The sequence below is a fragment of the Jaculus jaculus genome, chromosome 21 (genome assembly GCF_020740685.1).
Source record: "Jaculus jaculus isolate mJacJac1 chromosome 21, mJacJac1.mat.Y.cur, whole genome shotgun sequence".
Classification (NCBI taxonomy): Eukaryota; Metazoa; Chordata; class Mammalia; order Rodentia; family Dipodidae; genus Jaculus; species Jaculus jaculus.
This window is the reverse complement of record NC_059122.1, coordinates 13,219,556-13,239,861: the sequence shown is the minus strand read 5'-3', so window position 1 is coordinate 13,239,861 and position 20,306 is coordinate 13,219,556. Positions and strand designations below refer to the sequence as shown.

Here is a 20,306-nt window from a genome sequence, read left to right as displayed (position 1 = left end):
GCACTTGGGGACTCCTTGGAGCCTCAGCCCACCTGATCCTCTTCTCTGTCCTCAGCACCACCAAGCGCCCCAAGTCCATCGATGACAGCGAGATGGAGAGTCCCGTCGATGACGTATTCTATCCTGGGACCGGCCGCTCCCCGGCGGCTGGTGGCAGCCAGTCCAGCGGATGGCCCAATGATGTGGACGCAGGTACGGGCACACCTGCACTTGGGGCAGCCCTTGCCTTCCCTGGCCTCTGTTTCCTGACGGAGAAGGGCGCAGACTGAAGAGATGGAGGTGGGGGCAGTGAGGAGCCGGATCGCCTGAGTCAGGAGGGCAGGGCCTGTGTTTGTGGGGAGCGATCAGATGGCTGTCAGGTGTCCAAGTGCCTTGCAGTGGGTGGTGGTGGAGGGGGCCATGGCCTTCAGAGACGCCTCATGGCCCTATGGTTCTCTTAGAGCAAGACCGTTTCCCAGATGGGCCCAGGTGGCATCTGAGGCCTTGTGTCTTCCTGAGAGGCGCTGAGCGGTATCCCTGGCTCTGCTACCAGGCGCCAGTAGCAAACACCTACCTTCTGGCTCAGGGGGGCTTGTTTTGTTCTGTTCTGTTTGGGGTAGTCTTGCTAAATAGCTAGGCTGGCCTTGAACTCTTGACCCCTGTACCTCAGCTGCCTACCCGGGTAGTGGGATTCAGGGCTGCTCTGCCACATCCAGCCCACCCCATCGTGACAACCAAAAACAAAAAAAAAAAAAAAAAAAAAAAAAGTGCTGCAGCGGGCAGACGTTGCCAGATGTCCCTAGGGAGACAGGTTTGAGGTGGGCTAGCCGTGGCTTTGGAGCCCATCTTTACAGAGCGGCCCAGAGCCAAGGCTGGACTGGGCAGAGCCGTCTTGGGGAGCCAGCAAAGTGGAAAAGGATCTGGATAGCCTGGAGGAAGCCAGGTTGGCCCTTCTCAGGCCTCCCTGGAGGTCACTTCCTGTCAAGCCCAACCACCTGCACTTTCACTTTTTCCTTATTTATTAGAGAGAGAGAGAGAGAGAGAGAGAACACACGGGCGCACACGGCCTCTGGCTGCCGCAAACGAACCCCAGATGCGTGTGCTCCCTTGTGCATCCGTCTGGCTCACGCGGGTCCTGGGGAACCGAACCTGGGTCCTCAGGCTTCACGAGCAAGGCCCTTAGTCACTAAGCCATCTCTCCAGCTGCCACCTGCACTTTCAGTGTTGACCAGTGGGGGTGGACAGCCCAGGAGCCCAGCAGGAAGAATGTGTGCCAACGCCTCTCTCTCTCTCTCTCTCCCTCTCTCTCTCTCTCTGTGTGTGAGTGTGTGTGTGTGTCTACCTGCAGGAGACCCCTGCTGGGCTGTGGGTATGTCCTTGAGGCCTTGGGTCTCGCGAGTACACGCCCGCTCTAGTACAACCTAGGTAGATTTTGCCTGCTCCGCACAGCGCTGGGGAAGCACTCACTGGATGTGTCTGTCTGACCCAGTGGTACATTGTGTGATTGAGGATGGCCTGGGGGTGGGGGGACAAACCAGCCTAGGCCCTGGTTTTGGCTCCAGCTGCCATGAGAGCAGAGCAGAACAGAGCTTGCCTCCTGGACTTTGGCTGAGGGACAGGCCTGGAGACCCTCCAGGGTGCCACGGGAGACTGGGCTCTGTCGGGAAGGTATCAGCAAGGGTCTCTCTGCATGGTAGGCAGAGCCTGGGCTCACAAACAACCCTAGGGGGACTCTCTGGCGGTGGTTTGAGAGGGGAGTTTAGAAGGCTACAGACGGCTGAATCCTGGGTCCCAGCCAGACCCAGCCTCAGGCTGGGCACGTCTTCTGCAAGGACTACCACTGGGGTGCCCCAAGTGCCCGGCCCACTGCCTCCGACTCCTGCAGGAGGATTCCCAGGCCTCTCTACGTGGGTCTGGCTCCCGAGAGCCACCTCCTCCTGGCTGCTGCTGTCTTTTCTCTTGGCTGTCTGCTCTTGCGCCTGCCATTTCTGCTGCTTCTGGCAGCCCTGCCTTGCATAGCACCCCCAACATCCTCCTGCAGCACCCCCAGGCTTCCTCACCCCCCCACACACACTCACTTGTCATATTTCCCTGGGCTGCGACAAATCGCCAATTAAGCAGCCCAGCTGCAGGACGGGAACAGCTGGAGAGGTACTCTGCCTGCAGCAGGGACAGCTGTGCACAGCTGGTGGGTGCTCCCTCCCTCCCTACCATGCCAGCTATCAGGTGGCACACAGCTGCCACCAGATAACACCTCCACTGGCGGCTAGGAGCTCACCCTCCCCACCTCCCCCTGCAGCTTCCCTCTGTGGTTAAAACTGGCTCTTGTTTCTCTGTCCTGCAGTCCCCAAATGGGCTAGATTTGCCCCTCAGTGACGGCAACTGTAGATGTGACTTGACTCCACCTCACCCTGTGTGCCCGGGGGCACAGCCTCAAGGCTCAGACCGGGACTGGAGATGTCCTTCCCTAGAGCACACGCCCGCCCACCACCGGGGAGGGAGCCCCGCTTCTTAAGCCGTGCCCCTGGGCGGAAATGACCAAGGGGTCAGCTGCTAAAGACAGAGCCAGGCAGGCCGTTCCCATGACTCTGTCTCCTGTGGGACGGTGCCACCTTCAGCTCGGGCACCAGGGTCAAGAGCAGATCCCAAGCCTTCCCAAATCCTGCGTCCAGGGCAGCCCTGGCCCTCTGGGTCCTCCTGGGTTTTGTCCTTGCTGCGCTATTGGATGTCACATCCCTCCTGGGCGCTTCTGGCTGTGCTCTCTTCCAGAAAGGGAGCACTGGCCTCTTTACACCACAGTGTCCAGGGCCCAGGGCACCTTATCCCACTGCCCACCACCCCTCATGCATCACTTCCTCAATTATAGCCCTACACCCCCCCCTCCGTTTTTAATTCCTTATCAACTTGTGTCCGGGCCACAGGATCTCCTTCCTTGCACCAGCATTATTACCCAAGGCCTCATTTTCCTCTTTGCTCAGAAGCACCCACAGCCCGCATGCGCCCCTGAGGCCCAGGGGAGGCAAAGGGAGGGACAGAGAAGGGGCTCCAGGGGGGCTGAGCAGAGCTGCTGTGCTGGCTTTCCCGCAACCCCCCCACCCCCCGCTCCCGCCCGCAACGGCTAAACCTGCCCGTGTTGCTGCTTCCTCCCCCCAGGCCAGGGTTCGCTAAAGAAGTCAGGGAAGCTGGACTTCTGCAGTGCCCTCTCCTCACAGGGCAGCTCCCCGCGCATGGCTTTCACACACCACCCGCTGCCTGTGCTCGCCGGAGTTAGACCAGGTGAGAGATGGAGGGGCGCTGGAGGGGGCCGGGGTGGGGGGGCAGCCAAACACGACGGGCTGCGCCCACGTCTGACAACCAGGCTGGCCCCCCCCCCGGGGGCCTGACCATTTGGTTCCCAAACACCCTATGTGACTCTACCAGTTGTAGGCGTGCGTGCGTGCATGGGGGGGGTGCACCCCCCCCATCGCCCCCATACCACCTTCGACTCTTCCCCCAGTGCCTGGCTGAGGCAGGTAGCTCTCCCAGGGGAACCCCGGGTACTGCGCAGGGGCCCAGGCTCCCCTTGTGGCAAGAGGTGGCCTTCTTAGGGTGTTCCCGCTGTTTCCTGGAAGTGCAAGGTTGGACCTGGGCTTTTTTTTTTTTTTTTTTAATGGATTTTTCCAAGTAGAGTCTCACTGTAGTCCAGGCTGACCTGGAATTCACTATGTAGTCTCAGGCTGGCCTTGAACTCACAGTGATCCTCCTACCCCTGGGATTAAAGGCATGTTTTTATTTACTTATTTCTTTGTTTTTTCGAGGCAGGGTCTCACTCTCTAATCCAGGCTTCACTTTGTACTCTCAAAGTGGCCTCAGTCTGTTTTTTTTTTAAACATTTTTTACTTTTATTTATTTATTTGAGAGTGACAGACAGAGAGAGAAAGAGGCAGAGAGAGAGAGAATGGGCATGCCAGGGCCTCCAGCCACTGCAAACTAACTCCAGACGCATGCGCCCCCTTGTGCATCTGGCTAACATGGGTCCTGGGGAATCGAACCAGGGTCCTTAGGCTTCACAGGCAAGCGCTTAATCACTAAGGCATCTCTCCAGCCCTTTTTTTTTTTAGAAAAAAATTATTTTTATTTATGTATTTATTTATTTGATAGAGAAAGAGAGGGAAACAGAGAGAGAGAGAATGGCCGCGCCAGGGCCTCCAGCCACTGCAGATGAACTCCAGACACATGCACCCCCTTGTGCATCTGGCTTACGTGGGTCCTGGGGAATCGAACCTGGGTCCTCTGGCTTTGCAGGCAAACGCCTTAACCACTAAGCCGTCTCCCCAGCCCACTCGGTCTGTTCTTTAGGGCGTCCTGTCGTCACCTTGAGGGAGCATCTCTGCAGGCCAGTGAAAAGATGCTGGGGACAACGCTTAGGACTTCTTGAGGGGCGGGACGGGGCAGGGGGACGTGGAAGCCCAGCCCCCCCCCCCCCCCCCCCCCCCGGCCGTTTCCCTCAGCACCCATCTGACAGCCTGGGCCTTTGTTTGCTAGCAGCCCTGCGTCCGCTTTTGCACAGGCGCCTCCTCTGTAGGGTAGTGAACGGGCGATTTAGCTCCCAGCTTCCTCCTTGGGGCCTCTTGGCTGGGAGCCTAGAGGCAGCCGGCGCTGCTGGGGCAGGGTGTGGTGGCCGCCAGGTGGGGGCGGGGAGCCCGGGCCTCCGAGCCCGCGGGCCCCCGCGCTGCTCCACTCCGTTTTTATGAACTCCAGAGAGCGGCCAAGTTTCCTCCGCCCCCCCCCCCCCCAGCGAAACGGAGAGCAAGAGTGAGCTGATTAGAAACAGACGGAGGGGGAGAACCTGGGGAAGAGCGGAGGCCTGTGCAGGGGCCCGGCGTGTGCGCAAGGCTGTGTGTGCAAGGAAGGGGGCCAGCGCCCTGGGGAAGGCCTGTGCGCCCCGCTCACAGCGGGGGACATCAGGAGAGGCGACTGCATGGGCCGGGTGTCCATCCTGAGCAGGAGCAGGGCCATGTCTTTGTCCAGGGTCCCCAGGGCCGTCCGTCTTGTGAGGTCCCTCATGCAGGCTCACACCCCGGGCAGGACCAGTTAGGTGCTTGCTTTGGGTGCAAAATGTCAGGGGTGCCAAGCATTCAATCATCAAGATAAGTAATAGCTTAATGTACTGGATTTTTGGTTGTTTCCCCCGCCCCCCCCCACCCTCTGGTTTTTCCAGGTAGGGTCTCAGTCTAGCCCAGGCTAACATGGAATTCACTCTGTAGTCTCAGGGTGGCCTCGAACTCATGGTGATCCTCCCACCTCTGCCTCCCTAGTGCTGGGATTAAAGACGTGCTCCTCTGCCGTGCCAAGCCAATGTTCTGAGAGCAACAGACAATGAAAGAGGCAGAGAGAGAGAGAGAGAGAGAGAGAGAGAGAGAGAGAGAGAGAGAGAGAGAGAGGGAGAGAATGGGCGCACCAGGGCCTCCGGCCACTGCAAAGGAACTCCAGATGCATGTGCCTCCTTGGGCATCTGGCTTATGTAGGTCCTGGAGAATCGAGCCTTGAACCAGGGTCCTTAGGCTTCACAGGCAAGCACTTAACCACTAAGCTATCTCTCCAGCGCTTCCCCACCCCATGTACTGTTTTTATAAACATAAGAAACTTTGCAGAGTATGTAATGAGGTCAGGCATGATGGCACAGGCCTGTCATCCCAGCATTTAAGAGGCTGAGGAAGGAAGATCCAGAACTTAAGGCTACGTGTGTGACCTTGAACAAAGAAACAACACCCAAAAGCATGTGCCAAGCAGACAACATCCTAACGAGTTTCTGGGGATGTGGCTCAGTGGCAGAGGGTTTGTTTAGCATTGGTGAGGCTCTGGGTTTGATGCCCAGTACTACCCAAAACAAAACAAAGCAAACCAAAAACCCCTGGCAACTTTAGACACACAGCACCCAAGCTTGCCCTTGTAGGGTGCCATTCATCGCTTCCCTTCACCTCACCCTCCACCAACACCTTCCTCTCCCTGCCCAACGTGGCGGCCTCCGCCCTGATGCCCTCTCCTCTGCTCTCCTCTCGCCCTGGCTGCGTGTGCGCAGGGAGCCCCCGGGCCACGGCGTCGGCGTTGCACTTCCCCTCCACGTCCATCATCCAGCAGTCGAGCCCGTACTTTACCCACCCGACCATCCGCTACCACCACCACCACGGTCAGGACTCGCTGAAGGAGTTTGTGCAGTTCGTGTGCTCCGACGGCTCGGGCCAGGCTACCGGACAGGTGAGTCCCGAGGGCCCAGGAGCCCCGCTGCAGTCTCACCTCCCTCCCTCCCTGTCTGTCTGTCTGTCTGTCTGTGCAACTGTCTGTCTCTCTGTCTGTCTGTCTGTCTGTCTGAGGGCTCACAGGGAAGAGGGTCCAAAAGCCAGGTGCCCACCTGGGCCGCAGCAACAGGGAGCTTGGTAGTCTCTGCTGTGTGCTTGACTTTAGTGGGCCTGGGGCCAGGGTCCTAGCGTGGTGCCGGGGCATGTCTGTTATGGTCTGGAGAGGTGCGGGGTGGGCGGTGGGGGGGGGGCGCATCCTGCTGGGATGCCTTGCTCTTCCTGTGGGGTCTTGTTTTCCAGCAGGAGTGAGCCTGTGACCTGTCCAACCCACAACTCTTTAAAAATCAGGGGTAGCCAGGCGTGGTGGCGCACGCCTTTCATCCCAGCACTTGGGAGGCAGAAGTGGGGAGGATCGCTGTGAGTTCGAAGCCAGCCGGGGGACTACAGAGTGAGTTCCAGGTCAGCCTGGAACTACTAGAGCGAGACCCTACCTCAAAACAATCAACTCAGGGGTCCGAGGATTTGGCAGACTCTGGGGTCTGATTTGGTTCCCATCTCGGCATGGTTGACATGTGGGGTTGTTTTACCACCTATACTGAAAGGCTGCCGTGGGCTCGATGGGAAGCACGCTGCTCTCTACCCGGCAGATGCCAGGGGTGCCTCCTTCTCCCCATCAAAGCCGTCTCCCACTTCCAGTGACCCTATGTGCACATGAGACACCTGTCTGTGTGGGGAGAGGGCCCCTAATTCACAGAGCTGTTGTAGAGACCCCAGGGGCAGGACACTTGACAAGGGGCTCCTCGACCGTGGTGAAGGGCTTCCTGTCCCCAACGCTGGTGGACAGAGGACTCCCTGTGGAGCGCTTCTCCAGACAAGCCCGGGGCCTGGGCTTGACGAGCAAAGCGAGAGCCTTTGCAAAGGCCTCACTCAGGAAGCTGGTGGTGGGCTAGATATGAGTCTAACGCGGAGGGGGTTCAGTCCCTGGGGCCCCTCGGGCTAGGACATGGTGTTCTAGGTCTCTGGAAAGTTCCACAGCTTGGCAATATGAAGAGCGCCCCCCCCCAGCTCCTCTCAGCCAGCATGGGCACCTGGAAACCTACAAGGAGTCGGGGTGTGTGGGGGGGGGGCGGGGAGTGATGCTCAAAGGGCCTTGGAAAGTAGGTTGGGAAAGGCGTTCTTGAAGTCCTTGCCAGAGGCAGCCCAGGGGGAGTGGCCGCAGCCATCTGCTGCTCAGTGGGACGACCTCGGTGCGCTCTGGGGAGAGGGGGCATTCGCTAGGGTCAAGTGTGACTGGGGCAGGGCCAGGCTCGGCCTCCGGGCTGTCTGTCCAACCTAGGAGTCAGTCCTCTTCCCTCTTGTCTATTCTCCCCACTTCCTCTTCAACCTGACTGTGCAGCTCCTCAGCATGCTTGTGGCCTACCTGCCTCTTTGGACAAGTTTGGTCAGTCTTAGAGGGCATGGAGGGGTAGAACTGATCCCTACTTATTGCTTTAAAGGTGTGGCAAAGTCTCTAGGAGCTGCTAGCGTCTGTTGCCTTCCCATAGGGTTTGAGGTCAGGACCACAGAGCAGAGGAATGCTACCTAGCCTGCCTTTTTTATATATATTGCATTACATTATATTATATATATATTTATTTATATTTATATTTATGTTTGAGAGAGAGAGAAAGAGGCAGACATAGTTAGAGGGGGGAGGAGAGAGAGAATGGGCATGACGCCAGGGCATCCAGCCACTGCAAGGGAACTCCAGACACCTTGTGCATCTGGCTTACGTGGGTCCTGGGGAATCAAACCTGGGTCCTTTGGCTTTGCAGGCAAGATCCTTAACTGCTAAGCCATCCCTCCAGCGTTAGTCTGCCTTGTCACCTGCAGAGGTAGCCAGACTTCTAGTCCAAATGGCCTAAGAACGAGGTGAGCCCAAGAAGTTTTCCCGAACCCTGCGGCCCTAGAGAAAAAGGCTGTTACCTCCCGGAGGGCCGGGTCCTGAGATTCTCCTGTGACTGTCTGACACGAGGACTCACGGGCCTAGAGGACTGTTCTCTCAAGACAGGCACTAGCCCCAGAGGATGCAAAAACAGACAGCCACCCCCATGAGTTTGAGGCCACTCTGAGACTACATAGTGAATTCCGGGTCAGAAAGGGAAAAAAAAACAAAAACACTGTAAGGCAGCTAGGCATAGCAGACCGGAGGACAACCTCTCCACTTTGCCTCTGTGGCTCTGAGTCAGCAGGACCTTGCTGTAGGAAGCCCCCAGCAGTTTCTAAGGCACACCCAAGTGCTAGGGAACAGGACAAGGTGGCTGCAGAGAGCTGAGGCCAGCCTGAGCTTGTTTTTTGGTCACACTGGAACGTTCAGACTTAGTATGCCTAAGACTCATGGAGGGCTTAACCCACAGCTTCAGTTTCAGAAGGTCTGAACCTCCACACCCCGCTAATGCCGTGCTGCTGGTCAGGGTGCCCCCTTTGAGACCCACTGCTCTAGGGTCTAGAGGGGTCACTCTCTCTCTCTCTCTCTCTCTCTTGTTTATCAAGGTAGGGGCTCACTCTAGCTCAGGCTGACCTGGAATTTACTATGTAGTCTCAGGGTGGCCTTGAACTCACGGTGATCCTCCTACCTCTGCCTCCTGAGTGCTGGAATTAAAGGTGTGCGCCTTAGAGGGGTCATTTTCTAACTACCTCAATAACCTGAAGGGCAGACTAGCTTTGCAGGAAGACAAGGTCACAGACAAATGCAGGCAGGCAGACATCCTGATAGTAATAGCTCATCTTTGGGTCCAGGTATAAGGCACTGGTTTCTAAGAACCAAATCAGTAAGGGCCAATGTCACATGAAGGAGACGCGGAGGGAAGAAAGACGATGTCTAGGCCAGACGTGGTGGCGCATGCCTTAAATCCCAGTACTCGGGAGGCAGAGCAAGGAGGATTGCTATGAGCTCGAGGCCACCCTGAGAATACATAGTGAATTCCAGGTCAGCCTGGGCTACAGCAAGACCCTACCTTAAAAACAAAGGAGTGTGGGGTGGGGGAAGATGGCTTAGAGATTAAGGCACTTGCCTGAGAAGCCTAAGGACCCACGTTTGATTCTCCAGGTCCCACATCAGCCAGATGCACATTGTGTCGTGTGCGTCTGGAGTTCGTTTGCAGTGGCTAGAGGCCCTGGTGTATCCATTCTCTCTCTCAACCACCCCCACCGTGTCAAATAAATAAATAAATAAATAAAATGATTAAAATTTTCAAAAAAGAAAGAAATGGGAGAGTGAGACTCAGGGAGGGACTGCCCATCCCCTGACCAGCACACATGGGTCCTTCTGTCTGTCCCAACTGATGACGTCCTGTGATAATATATCAGAATTTTCTCGAGGTAGGGTCTCACTCTAGCCCAGGCTGACCAGGAACTCACTCTGTATTCTCAGGGTGACCTCGACTTCATGGTGATCCTCCTACCTCTAACAAGTGCTGGGACTGAAGGCGTGTGCCGCCATGCCCAATAGCATCACTTTTTTTTGGATGTAGGGTCTCACTCTAGCCCAGGCTGACCTGGAATTCACTGTGTAGTCTCAGGGTGGCCTTGAACTCATGACAACCCTTCTACCTCTGCCTCCCAAGTGCTGGGATTAAAGGTGTACGCCACCATGCCCAGCCTGTCCTTTTTCTTTTTCTTTTTTTTAATGTGAGAGAAAAAAAAGAACTGACGCTCCAGGGCCTCCAGTCATTGCAGCCAAACTCCAGACGTCTGTGCCCCCTTGTCCACACATGCGACTTTGCCCTTGCGTCACTGTGCACCTGGTTTGCGTGGGACCTGGGAAGTTGAACATGAGTCCTTAGGACTTACGCAGGAAAGAACCGCTGAGCCATCTCTCCAGCCCAGCATCACAGCTTTTTTTTTTTTAATTTTTTTTTTTTTTTTTTATTTGAGAGCGACACACACAGAGAGACAGACAGATAGAGGGAGAGAGAGAGAATGGGCGCGCCAGGGCTTCCAGCCTCTGCAAACGAACTCCAGACGCGTGCGCCCCCTTGTGCATCTGGCTAATGTGGGACCCGGGGAACCGAGCCTCGAACCGGGGTCCTTAGGCTTCACAGGCAAGCGCTTAACCGCTAAGTCATCTCTCCAGCCCAGCATCACAGCTTTTAACTAGACCTTGCATATCCCAGGCTTGACGAAAGTCATTTCTACAAACATAATGTCTGGCCATATCTGGCTAGGACTAATCCCTCCACACGGGATTTGGGACACTCCTCTGGGAGACAAGCTCAGCAGCTTCTGTGTCCCAGGGACCCAGAGCCCAGCGCCCAGCGAGAAGGCTTGAGGCAGGAGTGGCCTTTTCCTGCCTGAGGGAAGAATGGGATGGCAGCCAGGTAGGCCAGGGACATGAGGGGAGGCAGCTGTGGCCTGGATCTCGGTGGCACCCCTGAGAACTGTCAACCCTGCCTCTGGGTCCTTGCTGTGCCTGGAACAAAAGGGTCCCCTTCCAAAATGGCACCTAGCACAAGGACTCCAATTCAGATCACAGATGTGGACTGCTTAGCACCCATTGCTTTTTGTTGTTGTTGTTTGCTTGGTTTGTTTTTTTCCCCCCTGAACTGTCACCCAGAGTGGGCAGGGATGGCGGAAGGAGACATTTGAGGAAGAACAGGAGGGTCTCTGCATGGTAATGCTTTCTGAGTGTGCCTCGAGGATGTAGGCAGGGGACTCCAGACTAGGCGCTGTGCGTGGAGCAGTCCAGCCCAGTGTTCACACCGAGTCCTGGAAATGCCAGGAACTTTGGCACGGGGCTCGTCTAGGGGAAAGGGTGAGGAAGGAGACTGTCAGTCTCGGGCAGCGGGTCTGAACCTCTGATACCGTGCAGCCCAGGAAGGTCTCAGAGGGTGGGAGAAATCTGAGCTAACCTGCACTGGGGGACAAGGACCCCATGAAACTGCTAGGAAGAGCCCCCCTCAGCGTGTGGATGCCGTGGACGTGGCTGTGCATCCCAGGCCTGGCTAGCGAAGGTGGGTGGCTCTGGATGAATGACATGATGGCGCAGAGCCCCGGTTCCTTCAGCCGTGGGATGGGCCGAGGTGGAGGCTTCTTTGCAGTAGAACGTCTCAGAGGCAGCAGCATTGGGGTCCCCGGGGCCCGGGCACCTTCTCTCAGGAGAGGCCTGTCTCGTGTGCTTTATCTCCGGCCTCCACCCACTTGATACCAGTAGCATTTTCCAAAACCCCAGCAGAGTCTCTAGATGCTCCCTGTGTCCCTGGGGAGGGGCTGGGGTTTGGACTGGCCCTGGGTGAGAAGTGTCACCGTGTGGGTGAGGGTTAGAAACGGCAGGGATGCAGTGCCTGGTCCAGGGCTGGACAGCAAGGGCACGGGAGCTGAGCGCCGGGGTGACCCCCGTAACCTCCCTGACCCTAGTCAGGTGGAATGACCGAGAACAGAACGACGCTGGCCGCATACATCAGGCAGGTGGCTCCTTGCAGTCTACCCTCCCATAGAAGGAGGGGCACTGGCCAGATGTGGCCCCAGACGTGTAGCCCTAGCACTGAGCGAGCAGAGGCAGGGGCATGATCTGTTCAAGGCCAGCCTGGCGTACATAGTGAGACCCAGTCTCAGGAAAGCAGAGAGAGAGAGAGACAGAGAGCTGGGTGTGGTGGCACACGCCTTTAATCCCAGCACTCGGGAGGCAGAGGGAGGAGGATCGCCGTGAGTTCGAGGCCACCCTGAGACTACAGAGTGAATTCCAGGTCAGCCTGGACTAGAGAGTGAGACCCTACCTGGAAAAACCAAAGAGAGAAAGAGAGAGACAGAGAGAAGGAGAGAGGGAGGAGGATCTTCCTAGGACTCATGTTGCCTGGGTGGCAGGAGAGTTGAGCTTTGTCCCCTAGGAAAGGAAAAGCTGGGCCAGACCCAGCCTGTACCCAGGCTGCAGGTGGGCATTAAGGGCATTGTCCCGAGCAGCCAGAAGCACAAGCCAGGCCACTCCAGGGAAACTGTGCCTGCCAGAGGCCGAGGAGCCTGGGGTGCCCGCTGTGCAGCCTGGAGACCGACCCAGGCGCGGCCAGGAACAAAGCCTGGAGAACAAACTTGAGTCTGAGGCCAAAGCAGGCTCAAAGGAGGAGAGGGATCCTGGTGGACGAGCATCCCTGGCTCCCGAGGGACGCGCTCTTGAGGAACCGAGCTCACAGAACCTGCAGCCAGCAGCGGCACGCGTCCCTCCCTGGCTGATCTTTAGAGGAAAGGCCAGCACCCCAGAGCTGAGGGCAAGCTCCTCGCTCTGGGCATCCTCCTGGGCCAGGCTGGTCACAGGGTGGCTGTTGGCAGGTCTATGGGCTTTGGCTAGGTCAGCCAGCCCCAGCTGGGCCCAAGGAGGGAGGTAGCCGTGTACCTCTGGGGACATCAGGGTGCACTGGCTCATGTCTCCTGCCATGAGGAACAGTCTGTGGGGGGGGAGCCAGAGTTCTAGGGGACACGGTGTCGCGTTGCTAGGTGGCCGCGTTTCCGAACCCTGGGACGTTCTGCTTAAGAAACGACTAAACCACCCGTCGGATGCCACCCCACCCCAACCCCTTCCTGAACCTCCATCCCACTGCTTCATAATCAGAGGACAAAGAGAGAGAAAGAGACAGAGAGAGAGAGAGAGAGAAAAAACATCCGAGAGACCAAATAGAGGCCTCACACCCTCCTCCTCCATCCTCCGTGCTCAGAGGAAGCCTCCCCCTGCGTCCGCTCTCAGGGAGCCGGCGGTGCGGCGGCCTGGCCGCGGGGGACCTTGTGTGTGTGTGTGATGTGCCTTCATACGTCACTCTATTTATGTTGTTCGCAGCCCAACGGTAGCGGCCAGGGCAAAGTCCCGGGGTCATTTTTGCTACCGCCTCCGCCTCCAGTGGCCAGACCTGTGCCCCTTCCTATGCCTGATTCCAAATCCACCAGCACTGCCCCAGACGGCGCCGCCTTGACTCCTCCATCACCTTGTAAGTGGACGATGAAACCGAAACTGCAGCGCCCAGCATCCCTGGCCCATCCACTCAGTCTCCACTGCAAAAAGAACAGAAAAAAAAAAAAAAGAAAGAAAGAAAGAAAGAAAAAACAAAAAAGAATGAAAGAGGAGCAGACCCCCCCTACCACCAAAGCCCCCTACCCACAGGGCCTTGGAGCCCCCCCATATAGACGAGAGCAGGGCTGAGCCCCAGCCGTGGCCTCCTGAGCCTCAGATTCATAAGCCAGCACCCCCTGAGCACCCCCCCCTGCCCGCTACTCCCTGCCGGGGGGACGGGAGGGAGAGCTCATCAGTGGGGCACCGGGCCTGGGGGTGCTGGCGTGGGTGGGGGGGGGCGGGAGGCACAGCCATGCCATCTTCATGCTTGATTGCTGTTTTTTTTTTTTGTTGTTGTTGTTTTTGTTTTTGTCCTTATTTTTTGTTTTTTAATTTTTTTTGTTGTTGTTGTTTTCGTTGTCCCCCCCCCCCCAACACACACACACACCAAGAAAATTAAATGTGACCACAAGGCGATGCCACCACCATCCCCTTTTTGCCTTGCCCCCTCACCTCCATCTGGTCTCTGAAGATGCAGGAGGCCGCCCCAACCTTCCCGCTCAGTCTCCCATTTGGTTTCTCGTTGTTCCACCTTTGCTCCCCTTCCTCACATCCCTCCTTCTGCCCTTCCCCTCCGTTCCTTTCCCAGGTTGGACATCCTAAGGGCAAGCGAGGGCTCTGGATTTCAGTTTATTCATCTCTCTTTCCCTCTCTCCTTTCCTTCCTTCCTCCCTCCTTCCGTTCCATCCTTTTTTACTCCCTCTCTCCCTAACTTCCTTCCTTCCTTCCTCTATTTCCTTTAAAACCAATGACAAATTTTGTCAAAGGGAAGAGAAAAAAAAAAAAAATCAGCGGAGAGGCCCAGGTAGACGCGACGCGAAGGACAGGAGAGGTGGAGGGCGAACGGGCGGTGCTGTGTCTTTGGTCTGGGGCAGGGGACAAGGTGGGCAGGGCTGTGAGCTGGCATTCTGCAGCAGTGGGTGGCGGGGTGGCCCATCTCACCACTGCTGTCTGTCTGCGCTCTCTGTCTCTCCTTCTCTCCGTGGTTTGAGTTCTTCCCCTCCCTGCCTTCTCCCTGCCATCTTCCCACCTGCATCTGCCATGAGACACGACGTCATTATCACAGTCATTGGAGGTGGGCAGGGCGGGGGCGGGGAACCAGGCTGGGCAATCCTTGTGGAGAGGGGGCACCAGCCCAGAGTGCGTCTGCTACAGGGGGCAAAGCATGGGCTTTTCCAGGCGAACTGTGACGCTCCCATCGCCCTCTGGGGACATCCCCACCCCCCAAACGGTCTCTAGTCGGACACCCACCCTAGAAGAGCTCAGGGATGTTGGGGTCCATTCGCTCCCTGGGGCACAGGACAGCTGAGCTTTGGGGGCTCCACCCATGGCCGCCTCCTCCTCTGTCACCTTGGTCCGGCTCTGGCCGGGGGACCGTGGGCCTGTTGGACCTGGTTCACTGATCAGAAGCCTGAGCCTAGCTGTCCCCCTTGTGAGTCCTGAGCCACGTGCCAGTCCGTGGGACTGCCCCAGAGTAGCAGGTGGCACAGCCCCAGTGAGGCCCTGGGGCTGGAGAGGTGGCCCATCTGGGAAGGCCATCCCCAGGCAGGGCGGGCCAGGATGCCCCTCTGCCAAGCTCCTCTTGCCTCTCTCTTCAAGTAAGAAATCCAGGCTCCCCACTGAGACACACCAGGGAGCGGGGGGGGGGGCGGGGGGGAGGCCCAGGGATGTCCCCTAGTGCTGCCCAGGGTCTCTCGGTAAGGGACAGAACTGGACCCAAGGGACTTCAGCCACAGCCTGGGGGGGAGGGGCCTTCCTTACCCTGGTATGGAAGGGCATGGAGGACGCCTGGCTGAGGCTGCGGGCAGGAGGGCTGTATGTGTGCCCCTCTCCCTATCTTCCCGCTGCCAGCCTACCCGCAGCAGCAGGTCTAACCCGGTCTCTCCCTCTCTCTCGGCAGCCCCGAAGGGCAGTGCCCGCGTGGGGCCCCGTGGCCTGACCGGGTCTCTCCCTCTCTCCCCTGCTCCCCACAGCATTCTCAACGACAGGCGCCTCCTCTGCCAACCGGTTTGTCAGCATCGGACCCCGGGACGGCAACTTTCTGAACATCCCGCAGCAGTCTCAGGTAGGAGGAGATGCCCGGGCGGGCGTGGGGAGAGTGGCCGGGAGAGGTGTGTCTGATCTCGGTGCCAGGGAGGAGACTGCCTCCGGTTCTGGAGCTGACACGGGAAGAGAGCTAAAAGCTGAGCCACATCCCCGGCCCAGGCTCCTGCACACCCTGCTAAGCGGCTCCCCAGGCAGCCCGGGGCTCCCTGGCTAATCAGCTAATTGGATAATTAGCTCTGACAGCCTTAGCCCTGGGGGGGGTGTGGTGGGGGAGGAAGCCCCAAAACCCAAGGCTTCAGGCCTCTGGGCCAGCCTGGTAGAGCGAAGATGAAGTCTGAGGCACAGACCGAACGGCTCTGCCTCTTCTGGGCTCTCCTCTCGCCCCACCCACTCCGGTCCCAGGCCCTAGAGAAGCCCCAGCCCCCTGGCATTTTTGGATGGGCTCAGCACGGGGCGGGCTGTGTGCCCAGAGATTGACATCAAGGGCAGGGCAGGGCTGCCGGCCCTCCCTGGAGACCCCTCCCCCAAAGCCCCCATGAGTCTTCCGAGGGAAACCCGGCTGATAAGCCCCCTTGTCCCTGCGGACACCCACCCCCACTTCTCACGAGCCAAGCTCGCCCTCCGGCCCCAAGGCCTCAGGATTTCTGCCTTGCACCCACATGTGTAATGTGTACATGTGGCCGGCCGTGCCCTGTGTTCATTCGACCAGGGAGGTTGGAAACCCAGGGAACACCCATTCCAGGAACAGGTAGCTTGAGAGAGGGCCAGGCTTTCAGAAAACAGCACATTCATCTTTCCTTTTCCTTTGCACATTTTGCAAAAAAAAAAAAACCTCCTTGCAGCTTCCTTAGCCCTGGGAAATCTACCCCTGCCCAGCGCCCCAGGCTGCCTCTGCTGGCTCCAGCCCCGCCTCTCTGGAGGCCCAATCCAGAGAAAGTTGGAGGATGGCAGTTTTGCGTCTGTGGTTAGAGGGTCTTTCTTTCTTTCCTTCCTTCCTTCTTTCCTTCCCCTCTCTCACTCTTTCTTTCACTTTTGCTCTTTTTTTTTTCTTTTAAAAAAAAAAAAAGGCCCCCAAAGTTTGTGGAACTTCAAACTTCAGAGCTCCCTAGTGGCAAGGAAGGGAGGGGAAGGGAACCCAGCCCCTCCCACCTCCCACCCCCTTTCCCCAGAGTCACGTCTGACCCGTCTGGTTTCCAGGAGCAACCAGACATGATGTAACACCCAGATGAACTTGAACTTGGGGGTGTTGAGAAGAAAAACAATGGCTCCGAGCAGGGTCTGGAGCCAGGCCCCCTCTGCTGTGCGCCAGAGAGAGAGCCCTGCTAGCGAGAGGGCAGGAGGGGGTGCCAGAGGAAGGGACAGCAGGCAAGCCTCCCGTCCTGGCCGTGGGCTGGCACCAGGGGCAAGGCTCCATTGCTCCCTCCCTTGCCTCCCCTGAGGCTCTGCCTAGAGCCCTCCCCTCCCTCCTGGGCTCGCCTCCTTGCTTTCTCTGCTCAGTTTACTGGGATGTTTGAGGCCAGGTCAGTCTGAGGCTGGGGAAATGGGTTTTCCTCTCCTGTTATCAGCCCTGCGTCCAGGGCAGTGGGGAACGGCCTAGGTCTAGGGCCTCTGAGCAGGCAGGTGTGTCTGGGGATGATGGGGGATCTGCACACCCCTAATAGGAGCCCTTGGGCCTGTTGTGGGGGGGGGGAGCCCCGCTGGCAGGCCGCTGAAGGGGTCCAGTCAGGGGTGGTTTCCACAGTAACCGGTGACTTTAGCTGATCCCTGGAGCACCAGATGGAGACGGAACAATAGAAAGAGGGAAGAAAGGAGAATTTTAACAATTTTGTCATTCCCTGGGCAGTACTTTTTACCTAGTTTTAATCAGTTTTGGACCTGGCTCAGGAAGTGGGGAGGGAGAGCAAGCAGAAGAAGCTCAGTTCTTGGCAACAGATCCCCTGTTCCCAGTATCGGGGGCCGGGGGAGGGAGGTGCCGCGAAGCCCTCCCAGAGCTGACTTTGTCCCCAACACAGACCTACAAGAATCTTATGGCTTGAGGGATGGCTTCGTGTTTAAGGTGCTTGTTTGAGAAGCGTAAGGACCCAGGTTCGATTCCCCAGTACCTACATAAGCGAGCTGCACAAGGTGGCACATAATCTGCAGTGGCTGGAGGCCCTGGCACACCCATTCTCTCCATCTGCCTCTTTCTCTTTCTTTCAAGTAAATAAACAAATGAGCTTTATGAGCTGGAAAGATGGCTTAGCGGTTAAGGCGCTTGCCTGCAAAGCCTAAGGACGCAGGTTCGATTCTCCAGGTCCCACGTAAAGCCAGACGCACGTGGTGGCACATGCATCTGGAGTCCATTTGCAGTGGCTGGAGGCCCTGGCGTGCCTATTCTCTCCCCCTCTTCCTCTCTCTGCAGCAGCTGGAGGTCCTTGTGTGCCCATTCTCTCTCTCTACCCCCGCCTCTCAAATAAATAAATAAAATATTAAAAAAATAGGAGCCCGGTGTGGTGGCACATGCCTTTAATCCCAGCACTCAGGAGGCAGAGGTAGGAGGATCGCCATGAGTTCAAGGCCAGCCTGAGGCTATAATAGTGAATTCCAGGTCAGCCTGGGCTAGAGCGAGACCCCACCTCGAAAAAGCCAAAACAAGAAAAAAGGAAGGAAGGAAGAGAGAGAGAAAAAAAGAAAAGGACTCTTCCTCTTCAGGGACTGTGGCGCTCACGAGAACTGAAGGGCCCAAGAGAGGCCTTTCACGCCACCCCCCGTCCTGGCTGTCCATGGCCTCTTTTCCCCCCGAGGAGAGAAGTAGAGGCGACGTGGCTCCCCCGGCATGGGTCAGTGGTAACCCTTGGGTCGCAGACAACACCTTTGGGTGGGCCTGCAGCCTTGGAGCTGGCTGATCGCCTGCCTCCTTCCCCTCTGTGAGGTGCTGGGCCCTGGGCTGTCTCCGTGGCTTGCCCAGTTTTCGGTCACTGGACGCACAGAACTCGGGGTAGGTGCTCGGGAGCCGTAGAGGCAGGCCAAACCTCCTTGCATCTCCGGCCCAACATCCTGCGGGCTGCCGGGTGTGACTGCCCAGTGCCTGTCGCTGTGGCAATCCCTGGCCCCACAGCTCCTCTGCACCCTCAAACGTGGTGACTCCTGGCCACATGCAGCATGTGTACTCATGTGGCCAGGAGCCACCACGTTTAATGTGTACTCATTAATTAACTGGGCTTGGAGAGATGGCTTAGCGGTTAAGGCACTTGCCTGCAGTGCCGAAGGACCCAGGTTCGACTCCCCAGGACCAAGGCGGCACATGTGTCTGGAGTTCGTTTGCAGTGGCTGGAGGCCCTGGTGCACCCATTCTCTCTCTATATCTGCCACTTTCTGTTTGTCTCTCTCTCTCAAATAAATAAATCATGAACTCTTTAAATTAATTAACTAAAAAAAATTAATTAACTAAAGGAAAGTTTAGGACTGGGGAGATGGGCTGGAGAAATGGCTTAGCAGTTAAGGCGTTTGCCTGCAAAGCCAAAGGACCTCCGTTCGATTCCCCAGGACCCACATAAGCCAGATGCACTGGGGGGGGGGCCGGGGCCGCATGCATCTGGGAGATGGCTCAGCTGTTAAAGAGGCTGGATTGCAAAGCCTTATGGCCCGAGTTCAATTCCCCAGTACTCATATAAAAAGCCAGATGCACAAAGTGTTGTGTGCGCCTGGAGTCCATTTTCAGTGACAGGAGGCCCTGATGTGCCCATGCCCTCTCTCTGTCTGCCTCTGTCTCTCTCACTCTTAAACAAATTTAAAAAAAAAAAAATTTTTTTTCAAGGTAGGGTCTCACTGTACCCCAGGCTGACCTGGAATTCAGTATGTTGTCTCAGAGTGGCCTTGAACTCACAGTGATCCTCCTATCCCTGTCTACTGGTGCTGGGATTAAAGGCAGGCACCACCACACCCAGCTGAATAAAAACATTTCTAAAAAGAAAAGTTTGGGGCTGGAGAGATGGCTTAGCGATTAAGGCACTTGTCTGCAAAGCCAAAGGACCTACGTTCAATTCAACAGGACCCATGTAAGCCAAATGCATAAAGTGGTACATGAGGCTAGAGGTTCTGGTATGCCCATTCTCCCTCTCTCCCTCTCTGTCTGTGTCTCTTTCTCACATAAATAAAAATATATTAAACAACAACAACAACAAAAAAGTTTGGCCTGATGGCAGCACTTGGGAGGCAGAGGTAGGAGGGTTGCCATGAGTTCAAGGCCACTGTGACACTACATAGTGAATTCCAGGTCAGCCTGAGCTTAAGTGAGACCCTACCTCAGAAAAGGAAAGAAAGAAGGAAGGAAGGAAGGAAAGAAGAAAGAAGGAAGGAAGAAAAGAAAAGAAAAAAATGCTTAAGGCTCTAGTGGGAGCATTCAGGAGCCTGAGGTAGGAGGGTCGTTGTGAGTTTGAGGCCAGCCTGATCTACACAGCGAGTTCCTAGGTCAGCCTGGGCTAGAGAGAGACCCTGATTTAAAAACATAAATAGGGCTGGAGATATGACCTAGTGATTAAGGCACTTGCCTGCAAAGCCCAAGGACCCAGGTTCAATTCCCCAGAACCCACATAAGGCAGATGTACATGGTGGCACATACGTCTGGAGTTCATTTGCAGCAGCTAGAGGCCCTGGCGTGCCCATTCCCTCTCCCTGAATTGCTCTCATAAATAAATAAATAAATAAATAAATAAATAAATAAATAAAAGCCTAACTAAAGAAAAAACGAAAAGAAAGCGGGGCGTGGTGGTGCACACTTTTAGTCCCAGCACTCAGGAGGCAGGGGTAGAAGGATCATGGTGAGTTTGAGGCCAACTTGGGAATATAAAGGGAGTTTCAGGTTAGCCTGGGCTAGAGTGAAACCCTACCTTAAAAAAAAAAAAAGAAAGAAAGAAAAAGAAACTTTTAGGGCTTGAGATGTAACAGTGGCA

At 56.6% G+C, this 20,306-nt stretch overlaps 1 protein-coding gene across 6 annotated transcripts in view; it reads left to right on the top strand.

The window, feature by feature from the left end:
* The window catches only part of Nfix (nuclear factor I X), a 119,758-nt gene that overhangs the window by 91,890 nt on the left and 7,562 nt on the right, over positions 1-20,306 (top strand). For 4 of the 6 annotated variants that reach the window (XM_045139183.1, XM_045139184.1, XM_045139181.1 and 1 more), the window contains exons 6-10: positions 56-192; positions 3,133-3,255; positions 6,041-6,216; positions 13,060-13,207; positions 15,303-15,394. In XM_045139183.1, coding sequence (XP_044995118.1) covers positions 56-192; positions 3,133-3,255; positions 6,041-6,216; positions 13,060-13,207; positions 15,303-15,394 — 676 coding nt within the window. The remainder of the gene's footprint in view (positions 1-55; positions 193-3,132; positions 3,256-6,040; positions 6,217-13,059; positions 13,208-15,302; positions 15,395-20,306) is intronic. The other 2 variants (XM_045139185.1, XM_004672463.3) reach the window with 1 other exon arrangement.